General features: G+C 41.4%; 1 protein-coding gene across 1 annotated transcript in view; it reads right to left on the reverse strand.

Moving 5' to 3' along the window:
* LOC108305327 (tyrosine-protein phosphatase non-receptor type 1-like) overlaps window positions 1-14,314 on the reverse strand; it is a 66,792-nt gene that overhangs the window by 11,373 nt on the left and 41,105 nt on the right. Inside the window, exon 2 of the mRNA XM_017529916.2 lies at window positions 2,530-2,620. Coding sequence (XP_017385405.1) covers window positions 2,530-2,620 — 91 coding nt within the window. The remainder of the gene's footprint in view (window positions 1-2,529; window positions 2,621-14,314) is intronic.

Consider the following 14,314-nt stretch of genomic DNA (forward strand, 5'->3'; position numbering starts at 1 on the left):
TTTAACTGGAAAAAACTCTGAATCCCAAACACTGAAAGTATATTAAATGTACCTTTTAGTTTTTAGAAATAAACTTTCATCTGGAAGTTCTGCCCCAGATCCCTGAAAAAACACAGGCACTTTTTTTCTCGTATCATTTGTTTGTCACAAAAGCAGTAGCTCCCTGAGGGCCACTTTCCTTATCCTATTAGTGGAGCTAATTAGAGCAGATGGGTACTTTTATTTCTGGCACAGCACAAGGGACAATAAACTCAGGTGACCACCCATAAATAGCATCTTCTCCCTGGGACCAAAAGGGAAAGGAGACGTGATTGGGAGTAAGCGATCTGGGGCTTTTTGTTCTAAAGAAGGATTCCAAAGAGAGATGCTTTTGAAAACTAGCCACCACCTGGAATACTATTTCTCATTATGGAGGCTTAAGACAAACAGAGATACTAGGATCATTTCTGAGTGGATAACAGAGATAAAAGATCTAAAAATAATTACATAATGGTATTGGTGGGTTATGTGAGTGGGTTCAAATGCCACTGAGTGACTCTGGGCAATCAACTGATCTCAGAGCCTTGGTTTTTTTCACTTGTTAAATGGTAGGTGACAAGAGGGTCGAAGGAAGAGTCAATGAGCTGAGGTGTATACATACAGAGCCTCGTTCAGCAAGTGCCCATAATTGCCAGCTGCGGTCACCACCAGCAGCACTGTGAGCTGGGCAGGAGGTCAGCTTCTACCTTGACTCATTCTCCCCCACAACCTTCACAGCAAATGACTGTTTCTACTGGAGGACAGGAGGAGGGGAGGAAGACATGAGGAGTGAGACGGGGAGTGAAAAGTTGGAGAACCGTTTCCCTGGAAGAATTTTTTTTTTTTTTTTAAGGCTAGTCAGGTGAAGCAGTGGACATGGAGAAGGAGCAAAGAAATCTGTAACTGGTTATGATCAAGTAGCTATAAACACCACTGCACTCGGACCAGCCCCTGGAAAAATATTTTAAATACTGATTTTTCTCTCTGCAAAACTGATTTATAAAACTATTTAGATAAGAAATGTTAAAAAATGTAGCAAAGGAATATTAAAGACAAGATTATTCCCTAAGTAGAGCAAAAGCTGGAGACCCAGGGTATCCTGGCACCATGTGCAAGAGGTGGACAGTGATGTTTCTGTCACGTTCTCACGTGTCAGACCTGTCAGTGGCCTGGTGGTTTCTGTACAGGACTTCCCAACAGAACCACCAAGATTTTTTGTTTTTGTTTTTAAACAAACATCAATGAGGCACCTCAGCTGAGATGTGTGAAATCAAGAGTACAATGTGTTGGTGCCAATCATGTCACCTGATGATCTAGAAGTGCATTGCAGACGCCGGCGACAACCATCCCCACCACAGACAACATTTACTGAGTATTTATGTCTGTATGAGGTAGCGGGCGCTGGGCTAAGCAGCTTACATTGCTTCAGTTCATCCTCATGCACTCCCATGAGAGAGAATAATTTGCCCAAAGCCACTCAGCTCTAAGTGGCAGAGCTGACACAAAACCAGGCAGGGAACCATGGTGGCAGGCCAAGAGGCGCACATTCTACACCAAGTCCAGGTCCATTTTTACACCCCTCCCAGGATCTGGGCGCCATGTAAGTCAGGTCAGGATGCACTGCTAACCCTTCTGGCAGAGAACATTGCCAACCACCAGTCAGAGCCACAAGCACAGGGGATGCAGGATGTGCCCACTGGAGGAATGACTGGTGAATCTTCTGCATCCCTGGCAGAGCATACTACCACAGAGACGCTGGCAGCTACGACCCCTCACTGACTGATGGTGTCTGAAGACCTGGAGGTGAGTCAAACAGGCCTCTGTGGTCTAGAGGAGATGGTGCAGTTCAAGTCCTGTACTCATCTCCAGTTTTTCCTACTTTATGCCAATTCTAATATGTTATTTACTTTCCAGCCACTGCAGACTGACAGCCAATCACTCAGAAGGCGGACAGGGCTGCCACAGGCCAGCAGGCACACTGACAATCCCAGGAAGAACTAACAGCAGGAAAGGGAAAAATATGACAAACGAAGTTGGCGGGGGTGGAGGTGGTGGGGACTCCAAGCAGAGCTGCCTTGCATATTCAGTGCAGGGGACAACAGTGCCCACCCCTGAATGCCTGTGCGGGGCTTCATTACAGCTGAACACAGTACTTGGGTTCTAATGACGCTGCTGCTGAGTCATCCAGAAAAGGTTTTATTATGCCTGCTATACTCTGCTTCAGCTGGTAGGAAAATGATTCATCACAAAAACAGGTAAGCTAAAAAAAAAAAAAATGCTTTGAACTTCACTAAATTTTCCAGAAACTGAAACCTTATCCCTTCTATAATGGTGGAAAAATTAGCCATTACTATAAGTCTCTAATACCTTTACTATAGGAAACAATCAAGTCATAAACCTCTGCTACTATCGATTTCTTATTATACTAAACCCCGAGGTGAAAGGAGTCTTGACTAAAAGGGCCTGCGGCAAAGGAAGAGCAGGACTGGTACCAGCCACGTGGATACTTACAGGGACTGACATCTCTGTACCTATTTCGGTTTTTGTTCTTAGGAAGCTTGGCCACTCTACATGGGAAGTCACTGGCTTCGTGTCGGATATCCTACAAAAAAGAATAAAGACATTTAACTAACTGCCAGGCACTGAGAAAACTCAGCACAGAAACAGACATCAAAGAGAGCCAGGCAGTATGGGAAACGCAAGGTAACGATTCAGAGGTATGTACCAGGTCACGGGCGAAAACCAAGGAGGAATGAGCACAGGCCTGGAGTGAAGGCCGTGATGTGTGACAGGAAGATGGAAAGATGAGGAAGAGGGCAGAGACAGGCAGGAGGGGCAATTCACTCTAAAACACCCTGCACGGCAAAGGCATGGGGGCTGGAGATTGCATCTTATGCCAGGAACAGTGCGTGGGCAGTAGGAGGCGCGACAGATGGCTGGAGGACACGGGTGGGTAGGCCAGATCTTGGAGAGCCTTGAATGCCAGGCCTGGGGATTCCAACCGAAACTTCTATAAAGCTACAATTATTAAAAATAGATAATATGTACTTCTATGTCAATCAACTATTCAACTGCTTTCCTAGGAGGTGGTAAACAAATCCTCCCACCCCTGTTTCAACAGAAGACTACACCATGTCTCCAGATCACACCTAAAATTCCACTATAGTCACAGTCAACCATCTTTTATTTGTATTTATTACTAAAAAACAAATATACACAACATGAATGTACTTACTGCCACTAAACTGTGTACCTAAAAATGGCTAAAATGGTACATTTTATGTTTTGCATATTTTACCATAATTAAAAAAAAAAAAAAAGGCCCCACTTCCCAGGTGAAAATAGGAGAGCAGACAACAGTAACAGAATTCCGGAAGCTGGAAATCAGGCTGATTAGTGGTTGGCACTTGTGAGAAAGCACAATTACAAGTGAACAGTAGGAAAGCCAGAACCACCGCAGATTTCCACTCCAGAGTCCTCCAAAGGCTCTGGCTCTGCTCCCAGTCTGGAGGGAGGAGTGGGATTCCCTGCAGGGTACAAAGGTAGAGCCATCTGGAAAGATTTGGATTGCCATCACATTCCCCAAGCTCCTTCCATGCTCCTCAGACTTCTGCAGAGCTCTATAAAGACATGCTTTCTGGACAAATGTAAACCAGAAGGTCTCTGAACTGCAGCAAGACTGCTGGCACAGTGGAAGATGCGAGTTCTCCACCAAAAACGGGGTAAGAGACTGGGCACAATGGCTCAGGCCTGCAAGCCCAGCACTTTGGGAGGCCAAGGCAGGCAGATCACGAGGTTAGGGGATTGAGACCAACCTGGCCAACATGGTGAAACCCCGTCTACTAAAAACACAAAAATTAGCTGGGCGTGGTGGCGTGTGCCTGTAATCCCAGCTACTTGGGAGGCTGAGGCAAGAGAATCACTTGAACCAGGGATCTGGAAGTTTCATTAGCTGAGATCATGCCAGAGTAAGACTCCATCTCAAAAACAAAACAAAACAAAACAAAACAAAACACAACACCGGGGTAAGAGCAGCCATGCACAAGCCAAACCCCAGGAACTTGAGTCCTTTTCCCCATGAGACACTCATGATGCTGGCAGCTAGACCCTTCTCCTCTGGGTAGGAGGCAGAGCAGCTCTACATAATCTGACCACACAAAAGGCACAACCAAAAGATATTATCCTCAGAGTGTGCGACTGGCAGCCTCCCTAGAGGCCCTGTGGCCAGCACAGTGTTGACAGGCCTCGTACACCTGCTCAAGGCTCTCATTCTCCCATAAGCCCATACTCTCCATCATGTGCAGATACCATTGGTGACCAGATATAACAGGAAAGTCTCTAACAGAAAAACAAAAAATAAAAACCAGAAAAAAAGCCCCTTGGAGGAAACAAACTGCAGAGAATAGAAAGATTTAAAATATATATTAATATATTCAGAAAGAAAAGATTCTTGTATCTATGTATTAAGAACGGAATGTTATATAAAACAAAGACGTCTCTCAAAACTTAAAAACGAGATAGCAAAAAATGACAAGCTCAACTGAAGAATCAAATATAAGTAGAAGAAATCCCCCCTCCTAAGAAGGTAAAACCAAGAAAAAAAAAAAAAAAAAAAAAAAAAACCAATAAAAAAAAAAAAAAACAAAAAAAAAAAAAAAAAACAGAAAATTAAGCAAATAAAAAAAAAAATACAAGGAAAGAAAACATCAAAAAGTAATTCAAGAAAATCTCCCAGACCCATCTAGTACTCATCATAATGATAAAAACAGACCCATTCTAAGGCACATTAATTGCAATCGCAGAATTCTGGGGACAAGGAGAATGTTCTGTAAGTTTCTGGGGAGAAAAAGCAGTTCACTTTCAAAGGCTGAGGTGATAAGCATAGCTTCAGACTTTGCAAGAACACTGAAACCTGGTCAGCAATGAGGCAATGCCTTCAAGATCCTAAGAACAATGATGTCCAACCTAGAATTCTACACCTAGCCCACGTCCTGAAATGAGAAGGGACAATAAAAACATTCCAAGGCAGGTAGATCGCCTGAGGTCCGGAGACCAGCCTGGCCATCAGAGTGAAACCAGTCTCTACTAAAAATACAAAAAATTAGCTGGGTATGGTGGTGGGTGCCTATAGTCCCAGCTACTTGGGAGGCTTAAGCAGAAGAATAGCTTGAACCCGGGAGGTGGAGGCTGTGGTAACGGAGACTGTGCCATTGCACTCCAGCCTGGGCAACAAGAGGGAAACTCCGTCTCAAAAAAAAAAAAAAAATTACCTGACATGTAAGGTCTCAAAAGTTTTATCATCCATGCTCCCCTTTTCCCAGTAACCCACTGGAGCATGTTTTCCATCTGCGTGATGAAATAAATCAAAAAAGAGAAAGATATAGGATACATGGGTAAAGGGTGAAGACCCAAGAGTGAAGACAAAGGAAATTTCTGCAAAAATTGGAGGGACGGGCCGGGTGCAGTGGTTCACACCTGAATCTCAGCACTTTGGGAGGCTGAAGCGGGTGGATCACGAGGTCAAGAGATTGAGACCATCCTGACCAACATGGTGAAACCCCGTCTCTACTAAACATACAAAAATTAGCCGGGCGTGGTGGCACGCGCCTGTAGTCCCAGCTACTCAGGAGGCTGAGGCGGAAGAATCGCTTGAACCCGGGAGGCGGAGGTTGCAGTGAGCCGAGATTGCACCACTGGGCTCCCGCCTGGCGACACAAGACTCCGTCTAAAAAAAGACAAAACAAAAAAAACCCTGGAGGGACGAGATAACAGGGTAACAACTACATGTCATACATGGGAAACGAGCAGGCTGGATTGGAAAAGTACGACTCGAGATAGCTGCATGAACATGCCGTACCAACCATGGCCTGGCGAGACTACCAGAGGGAAATGAGAAGACCTGAAGTCCAGGAAACTGGGTATCCAATAGAAAAGAAAAGCTCTAGATGACAGCTGTGAGTGGGCAAGTCTACAGGCCAACCGCCCAGATATATGGAGAATGGAAATTTCAAGTAGGATGTCTCCGAGGAAAAACTTGAAACTGAAACCACTCAGTAACGTCTGGCCATGTGTGGCCAGTCTGAAAAGATGTTCTGTAAGTGTAAAATACACATTGGATTTGAAGACTTAGTAACAAAATAAATGACAGCAAAATATCTCAAGTATTTTAAAATATTGATCATTTATTAAAATAACATTTTGAACAAACTAGGTTAAGTAAAAGATACTATTAATTTCATCTGCTTCTTTTGAACGTTTTTTACTATGGCTACAAGAAAAGGTAAAATAATGTATGTGGGTTGTATTATATGTCTACTGGACAGCACTCACTGATCTTGTGGAAAATTGTTCTGAAAGGCTGTAAGAAGATATGGGAAGAATTAGCAAAATGTACAAAGAAAACTATGCAAAAAAAAAAAAAAAAAGACAATTATCATGGGGGTGTGGTGGCATGTGTCTATAATCTCAGCTACCTGGGAAGCTAAGGCAGGAGGATAGCTTGAGCTCAGGAATCTGAGATTCGTCTGAACAACATGGCAAAACCCCACCTCTACAAAAAATACAAAAATCAGCCTGGCATGGTGGCAAGTGTCTGTAGTCTCAGCTACTCAGGAGGCTGAGGTGGGAGGACTGCTTGAGCCCTGGAGTCCCGGTCTGCGTGCGCTATGCTGACTGGGTGTTGGCACTAAGTTTGGCATCAATATGTTTACCTCCCAGGAATTCGGGACCACCAGGTTCCTTAAGAAGGGGTGAGCGGGCCCAGGTTGGAAATGGAGCAGGTGGAAATTCCTGTACTGATCGGCAGTGGGCTCACACCTGTGAAGAACCCCTGAACTCTATAGTCTGGGCAACAGTACCCCCATCTCTTTAAAAAACAAACTGGAGAAAAAAATTTAAAAGGCAATTATTAACAATGGAAATAACGTTTAAAAAAGAAAGGCAGTACAGTACAATACCATCTGTGACTATGTGCAGAGGCAAATAATGCAAACAATGAGTACTGATTTAACCAAAAGGTAAAACATTGGGAGAATGGGGAGGTGACGCAGAAGGGTGAAAAAGCAAAGGGGATGGCTGTTTAAGAAAACGAAAGCCTCCACCTTAATAATGGTCTAGATTGCTATATCAAAAGAAACATTTTGAGCTGGACACAGTGGTATGTGCCTGTAGTCCCAGCTACCTGGGAGGCTGAGCCGGGAAGATTGCTTGAGCCCAAGAGTTTGAGGCTGCTGTGAGCTGCGATGGTCCCACTGTGCTCCAGCCTGGGCGACAGAGTTAAGACCCTATCTTTGAAAAATAATAAAAAGAATTTAAAAGTTTAAAAAAGATAAACATTTTGCTTAGAAATATGGAGAGATATACAAGCTGTAATAAATCAGCAGCTCGAAGATTGGAAGTGGTGGTTGACGAGAAAGACCAGCGAAATGGCTGGAGGTGGCAAACCACCAGAATTTTTGCTTTTTTGAGATGGAATTTTGCTATTGTTGCCCAGGCTGGAGTGCAATAGTGCAATCCCGGCTCACTGCAACCTCCACCTCCTAAATTCAAGTGATTCTCCAGCCTCATCCTCCCAAGTAGCTGGGACTATGGGCATGCACCACCAGGCCTGGCTAATTTTGTATTTTAGTAGAGACAGGGTTTTACCATGTTGGTCAGACTGATCTCAAACTCCTGACTTCAGGTGATCCACCCGCTTTGGCCTCCCAAGTTGGAGGGATTACAGGCGTGAGCCACTGCGCCCAGCTAAACCACTGGATTTTATCATATACCAACTGTGGTATTATTTGACTTGAGTCATGTGCATATTCAACTTGGATTTTTAAAAAGTCCACATTCTGCTATTCTGCTTATTTATTTACAAAACTATAAAATGGCAGGGAAGAGTTTTTGACTCATACTAGAGACCAGCTAAAAACAGAATCCCAGCACTTTGGGAGCCGAGGCAGGAGGACTGCTTGAGCCCAGGAGTTTGAGATCAGCCTTGGGCAATGAAGTGAGACCTTGTCTCTACAATGAATTAAAAAAATTAGCCAGTTGTGGTGGCGTGCACATGTGGTCCCATCTACAGAAGGGGTTGAGGCAGGAGGATCACTTGAGCCCAGGAGATCGAGGCTACAGTGACCCATAAACGCATCACTGCATTCTAGCCTCTCCAGCTTGGGCAACAAAGCGAGACCCTGTCTCAAAAAGAAAAACAAACCCACATGAAAAAACAACAGCATGATGACAGATTACAAACCTACCTGAGTAAAGAAATTAATCCAACAGTAACACACCCATTGCATCACTTAGGATGAGATTAAGCTTTCAGGGAAATGCTATATAGTACAAAAAAAAAAAAAAAAAAAACTTGAAAGAGTAAAAATCTAAGTCTTAAATTTGTTGTTCTACTTATCATTTGGAAGCATTCAGCAGTGAGTACAAATTCTGCCCTTGAAGTGAAAAACAATCTGGTCAGTGCAGCTGGTGTGACTGGATGAAGATGTAAGAAATATCTGATACAGATAAACCACTGGGCTAACGAATATTCACCCAGAGCAAACAAGGGCCAAAATGTCAGTAACAATTACAACTGATTTTATTCAGCCAAAAGGATTATTCGTATGTATTTTCTTTTTGGTATGTGTGTGCATGCCTGAGAGAGAGAGAAAACGGAAAAGGTGGAGATGTCATTTAATAAAGACATTGGGAAAATAAAAGGTATCCACATAATACTTTTTTAAAAAACAGATTTTAAAATTAAGGTACACTCAGAGTAAAATGCACAGATCTTAAGTACGTACTTGAATAAATTTTTAAAACCGCCTTTGAGGTATACTTTACAAATAATAAAATATACCCACTTAAGTGTTCAGTGATTTTTAAGCAATATCTATACCTATGTAACTATCAATGCAACCAAGATACAAAACATTTCCATAACCCCAAAAAGTTCACTTGGGCTTCTGGTTCCAGTCAATTCAACCTTCTACCCCCACCCACAACTGCCACTCAAGGCAACCACAGGTCTGCTTTACATTGTTCAAATTATTTTCCATACCAGCTAACTTATTGTATTTACTAGCATAAAGTTTGTATAATACTCCTTTTAATTCTCTGTTTTTCTTCCTGGTACTGTTAATTTGTATGTCTTCTCTTTTTTCTTGGCCAGTTTAGCTAGAAATGTATAAATTTTCTTGACCTTTTACAAAGAATCAGCTTTTCATTTAATTGATTTTCTCTGCTCTTTTATACTTCACTAACTTCTACTCTTATCTTTACTATTTCCTTTCTTCTTTGGATTTAATTGTTCTTTTTCTAATTTCTTACAGACAGCATGTAGTTGGGTTGTGCTTTTTCAATCTAATCTGACAATCTTCATCCTTTAATTCAGTTATTTAGAACATTTACATTTAATATAATTATTGACATGGCTAGATTTACATCTGCCATCTTGCTAGTTGTTTAGTTGCTATTTGACTCATTTGATCTTTGTTCTTTTTTTCCTCTATCTCTACCTTCTTTTGGATTATTTTCTTTTTTTGCATCTATCTTATCTCCACCATTGGCACATTAGCCATATCTCTTTATTTTCATTTTTTAGTGGTTCTATTGGGTTTACAATATGCATTTAATTCATAATGGTCTACTTGCAAATAGTGCATTGCCAAAAATGTGACGACAGCATTTGTCCACTCATCCTTTACGCTATTATCATACATTTTTACTTCAGTGTTATAATGTATTTTTATTTTTGCTTTATCTTAAATTTTAAAATGATAAAAACGTATTTCATATTTATCTATATATGTCAATTTAGCGTCCTCATTCTTTTGTATATATCCAAATTCCCATCTTTCATCATTTCTCTTCTGCTTCAAGAACTTTCTTTTTTTATGCTAGTGTGCCGGCAGCAAATTCTCTTGCCTTTATTTTTTCCCCAAATAAGTCTTTATATCACTGCCTTTATTTTTATTTTATTTTATTTTTTTAAAGATGGGGTTTCACCATGATGGCCAGGCTGGTCTTGAACCCCTGACCTCGGCCTCCCAAAGTGCCAGGATTTCAGGCGTGAGCCACCGTGCCCAGCTGTCTTTTTTTTTTTTAAAGGGAAGAGAGAGACATGGTCTTGCTGTTGTCCAGGCTGGAGTGCAGTGATGTGATCCGAGCTCACTGCAGTCTTGAACTACTGCACTCAATAATCCTTTGGCCTTAGCCTCCAGACTAGCTAGGATTACAGGTGTGAACCATCACATCTGGCTAATTTATTTCATTTTATTTTTCGTAGAGACAGGGTCTGGCTATGTTGCCCAGGCAGATCTCAAGTGATCCTCCTGACTCAGGCTCCCAAAGTGCTGGGATTGCAGCATGGGCATAGCGCCAGGCCTATTGTGGTTTTATTTTGCTGAAGGTTTGTTGAAATTCTTGAATCTGTAGTTTTATCGTTTTTAGTAAACTTGGAAAAAATTTGAACATTACTCCTTCAAGTATTTTGGGGGCAGACTTCAACACAGATGTTATTAGTTTAATGTTGTTCCATATGTCATTGAGGCGTCCCCCAATCCATTTTTTTCTGTACCCCACTTGCAAGTATATTCTCATATAGATGTTCACTGTGTTTTTCTTCTGCAGTGCCTAAACTGCTGTAATCCTATCCAGCTAAATTCTCATTTCAGATGTTGTATTCTTCTTTAGAAATGGTATTTGGTTTTCTTTGATTATCCTCAGTGTTGTTTTTCTTTAAATCTACTGAGTTATTTGTAATCGCTGTTTTAGTGTCCTTATCTGCTAATTTATCATCTGTCATTTCTGGGCTTGTTTCTAATGTCTGATTTTTCTCCTAGCTATGAATCACATTATTACTTTTTGCATATCTGACAATTTTTGGCTGAATGTTTCTACCAAATATCCTATGTATTACAGAAGTCTCTCTCTCACCATTCTGGCTGGTGCAAACTTGAATGGGTGCTGGAATTATCCATTCCCCAACAATTGTTCTTTATCCAGCTCATGAACATACACCCTACAAAGTGTATACTGTATCCAGCCAGACTCAAGGTGATCCCTTTGCAGATTTCTGGAGTTCTTTCTGTCATAGCCTGCTCATCCTCAGTACTTTGCTCTGCAAATCCAAGCTATTTCAGCCTCCTTGAGCCCCAATCTCTGCCTCCTAAACTCAGCAAGATCATCAGGCAGGAAGTTCATCCTAGGGCTCATCTTATATCCCTTTCCAGTCTACTGAGGTAATGCTTTTATTATCACTCTATAGTTTTCATATGAGTCACTAGATAAAAATTAGATTTCAGAGTGTCAACATTTATTCAACAAATATAAAAGGCCTACTGTGTGTCAGGCACTGTTTTGAATATTGGAGCTACAGCAAAGAGCCAAACATAAAAATCTCTTCCTTAATAGAATTTCCTGAGAGAGAGAGAGAGAGAGAGAGAGGGAGGGAGGGAGGGAGGGAGAGAGAGAGAGACAAATCAAGTAGAGAAAATAAAAGGGGAAAGTTGGGCAGGTTATTTTAAGTAGGATGGTCACGAAAGACCTTCCAGTAAAAGTGACACTGGAAGAGAGATCTGATGAAGGTGAGGGAGTGAACCATGGGAATGTTCTGGGGGAAAATATTTCAGGTAGTAAGATGCTTGGCATGTCTGAGGAAGAAAAGAAAGCCACTGTGGCTGGAGTGAGGGGACAGTGATGGAGATGAAGCTGCAGGTCAGGGAAAGCATGTTGGACCCTAGAACAGGTATATTAGCACTACATAAGGCTATTTTTTTTTTTTTTTAAATCTTTTTGGTAGAGATGAGGTCTCATTATGCTACCCAGTTTGAGGCTGGTCTCAAACTCCTGGGCTCAAACAATTCTCCAGTCTCAGCCTCCCAAAGTGCTGAGATTACAGGCCTGAGCCATTGCACCTGGCCAAGGATTTCTGATTACAACAATAAGAGGATCCTTCTGGCTGCTACAAGCAGATGAGGTTGCAGGGGTCGATGGTGTAAGGAATGATATAGTCAGCAAGCTAAGGCAACAATGCAGCAAAGGATGCTGGTGGCTGAAACCACAGTGACAGTAACAGAAGTGGTGAGAAGGAGTCAGTTTCTGGATAATTTATTAGAAACCACAGTTTCTGGTGAATCCCTCATCTTTCCTTACTTTAGAATGGTATACGGAAAACATACACATACTTTGAGTACAAGTCTTTATTTCATTTAGTAATATAAAATGCCAGGCTTATAGTGTCTTAAAATTGAGGGGTGATAGGACCTATACAATTAAAGATAACTATAACATTAGTGGTTTTAAGTAGATTACTGTACCATAACACTTTACAGAATTACAGCAAAACAAGGTTTCTGTATTCTACAACTGTATCATATAGGTAAGCTAACTTTCCAACAGCTACAGAATAAGCAGATTTAATGAACACATTAAACTAGCTTTTCACTATAAAATGTCCCCAGAAGAAGTTTTATTATGCTAACCAAAGATTAAATAAATACTTCTAATCTACTGAATGTGTAAAATTTCCACAAAGAAAACAAAATAAAAGGCTTTAAAACCTTATGATAAGATGACTGCTGGGTAAATTGATGAGCCAAACCAATAGGGAATAATAAAGCTGCCATGAAGCAGATTCCCAGAAGAGTCCCCTAAACGAAAACACTGGAGATGTCAGGAATCATTCCATGTGTGCCTCCGCATTTCAGGGCTGGATCACACCAAATTAGTAATTTTACCAGTGGGAAACGAAATCTATCAACAGATAACAAACAGATTCTTTACAGATCCCTCCTTCCCCTGGTCGAGGCAGAGAGAATAATGTGATAGAATAAAACGCCACACATCATAGATGGCAAACGTGTATGGCTCCCCCAAAGTGCAAGCCTGATCATGTGCTCCTGAAGCAGGCGTGGGTGTGGCCAAAGCTTACAGGTAAATGGTTTCCACTTCGCTGTATCATTTTAATAGACATCAGGCACTCAAAGTGATCTGAATCATTTCTGTGGTAAAGCATTTTCATGAGAGAAAAAAGCAAGTCCTTCCAAAGTTATGATTTAGCTAGGCCTGAAGATTCACAAACACTTGATCAAGTTTAAACAAAGCATCTGCTGAGCTGGAGATTTTAAAGGGGGCAAGGAAGTGAGCAGGGCAGGAACCTTCTTCACCTCAATAGTTTCTACAGCTCTTCCTCATTTCCCGTCTTCCTCAGCTCATTTAAGAAGGTAACATGATCTCCCAAAGAACACAAAGGGGTAACATACTTATAAAACTCTGGTAACAGAACAAATTAGAGCCTGGAGTTAATTAATTTTTATATTTATTCAGGAAAGCTCATTATCCATTATTCAAACACCTCCCAAATTCAATTAGGCAAAAAGTCAAACTTGGGTGAAAAGCTGACAATGTTTGTTTAGAGATTTCTATTTCTCCTGAAAACACACAGGCATAAAAGCCAGTCTAGCCTTGCAGAAACATTTCTGTGTTTACATTAAGCACTTCGTAAAGTGAAGCATAGCAATCTGGGTTTAACACCCTCCTCCTCAGTCCACAACTTGGTGAAATATCTCTTACTGGCTCCATGGTAAAATGCATTACTCATTTTAAAGCTATTTGCCAAGTGAAGAAGTAGAGGCAGCAGCCCATTCGCAGCCAGGAGTCTGAGAAGAAGGGCTGACTCTCACCTTAGTGTCCTCTCCTAACACAGGCCCAGGCCCAGGCTCAGAGCAGGCGCTCAACATAATTTTGTTAACTGAATTAATGGATGCTTCTAAAGGTTCTCAAAGCTTAAAGGGTCCTTAACACTATACCAATATTCTTTACTTTGTAGAACAGAAGTGCTCCTGAAAGGGAATATGTATAAGCAAATGTCTGATCCAATCCTATTTTCTCAATTACTTGTCACAAAATGGAAGTTACTGAAATTACTTTTAACTTATTTTTAGCAGTTGACCCACACAGCCGCCTGACCAAACAGTGCCAAAATAGTTACTAAAACATGGATTCAAAGCAGAAAGAGTCATTTTTGAGTGGTTCTGACTGTCATGTCTGTTTTAAAAGTCTAAAGGAAGAAAAAATTCCAAGGGTACCTTTTACTCACTAGAACCTCAAGGAACTACAAAGTCCCTTAGCACCCGTCACATCTTCTAAGCTCTCCCGGAACCTCCATTCTACAAATGGTTGTTCAATTTGATTGTTTGAGTTGTTACCTGGTTCTTTAGGGAAGCTATCAGCTCTCAGAAATGTGCAGACAGAGCCACATTGAAGGGAAATGCAGAAGTAGAGTAAAGGCGATGGTTTAAAATGCAGTAAGTGA

The sequence above is a fragment of the Cebus imitator genome, unplaced genomic scaffold, assembly GCF_001604975.1.
Source record: "Cebus imitator isolate Cc_AM_T3 unplaced genomic scaffold, Cebus_imitator-1.0 Scaffold62, whole genome shotgun sequence".
Taxonomy (NCBI): Eukaryota; Metazoa; Chordata; class Mammalia; order Primates; family Cebidae; genus Cebus; species Cebus imitator.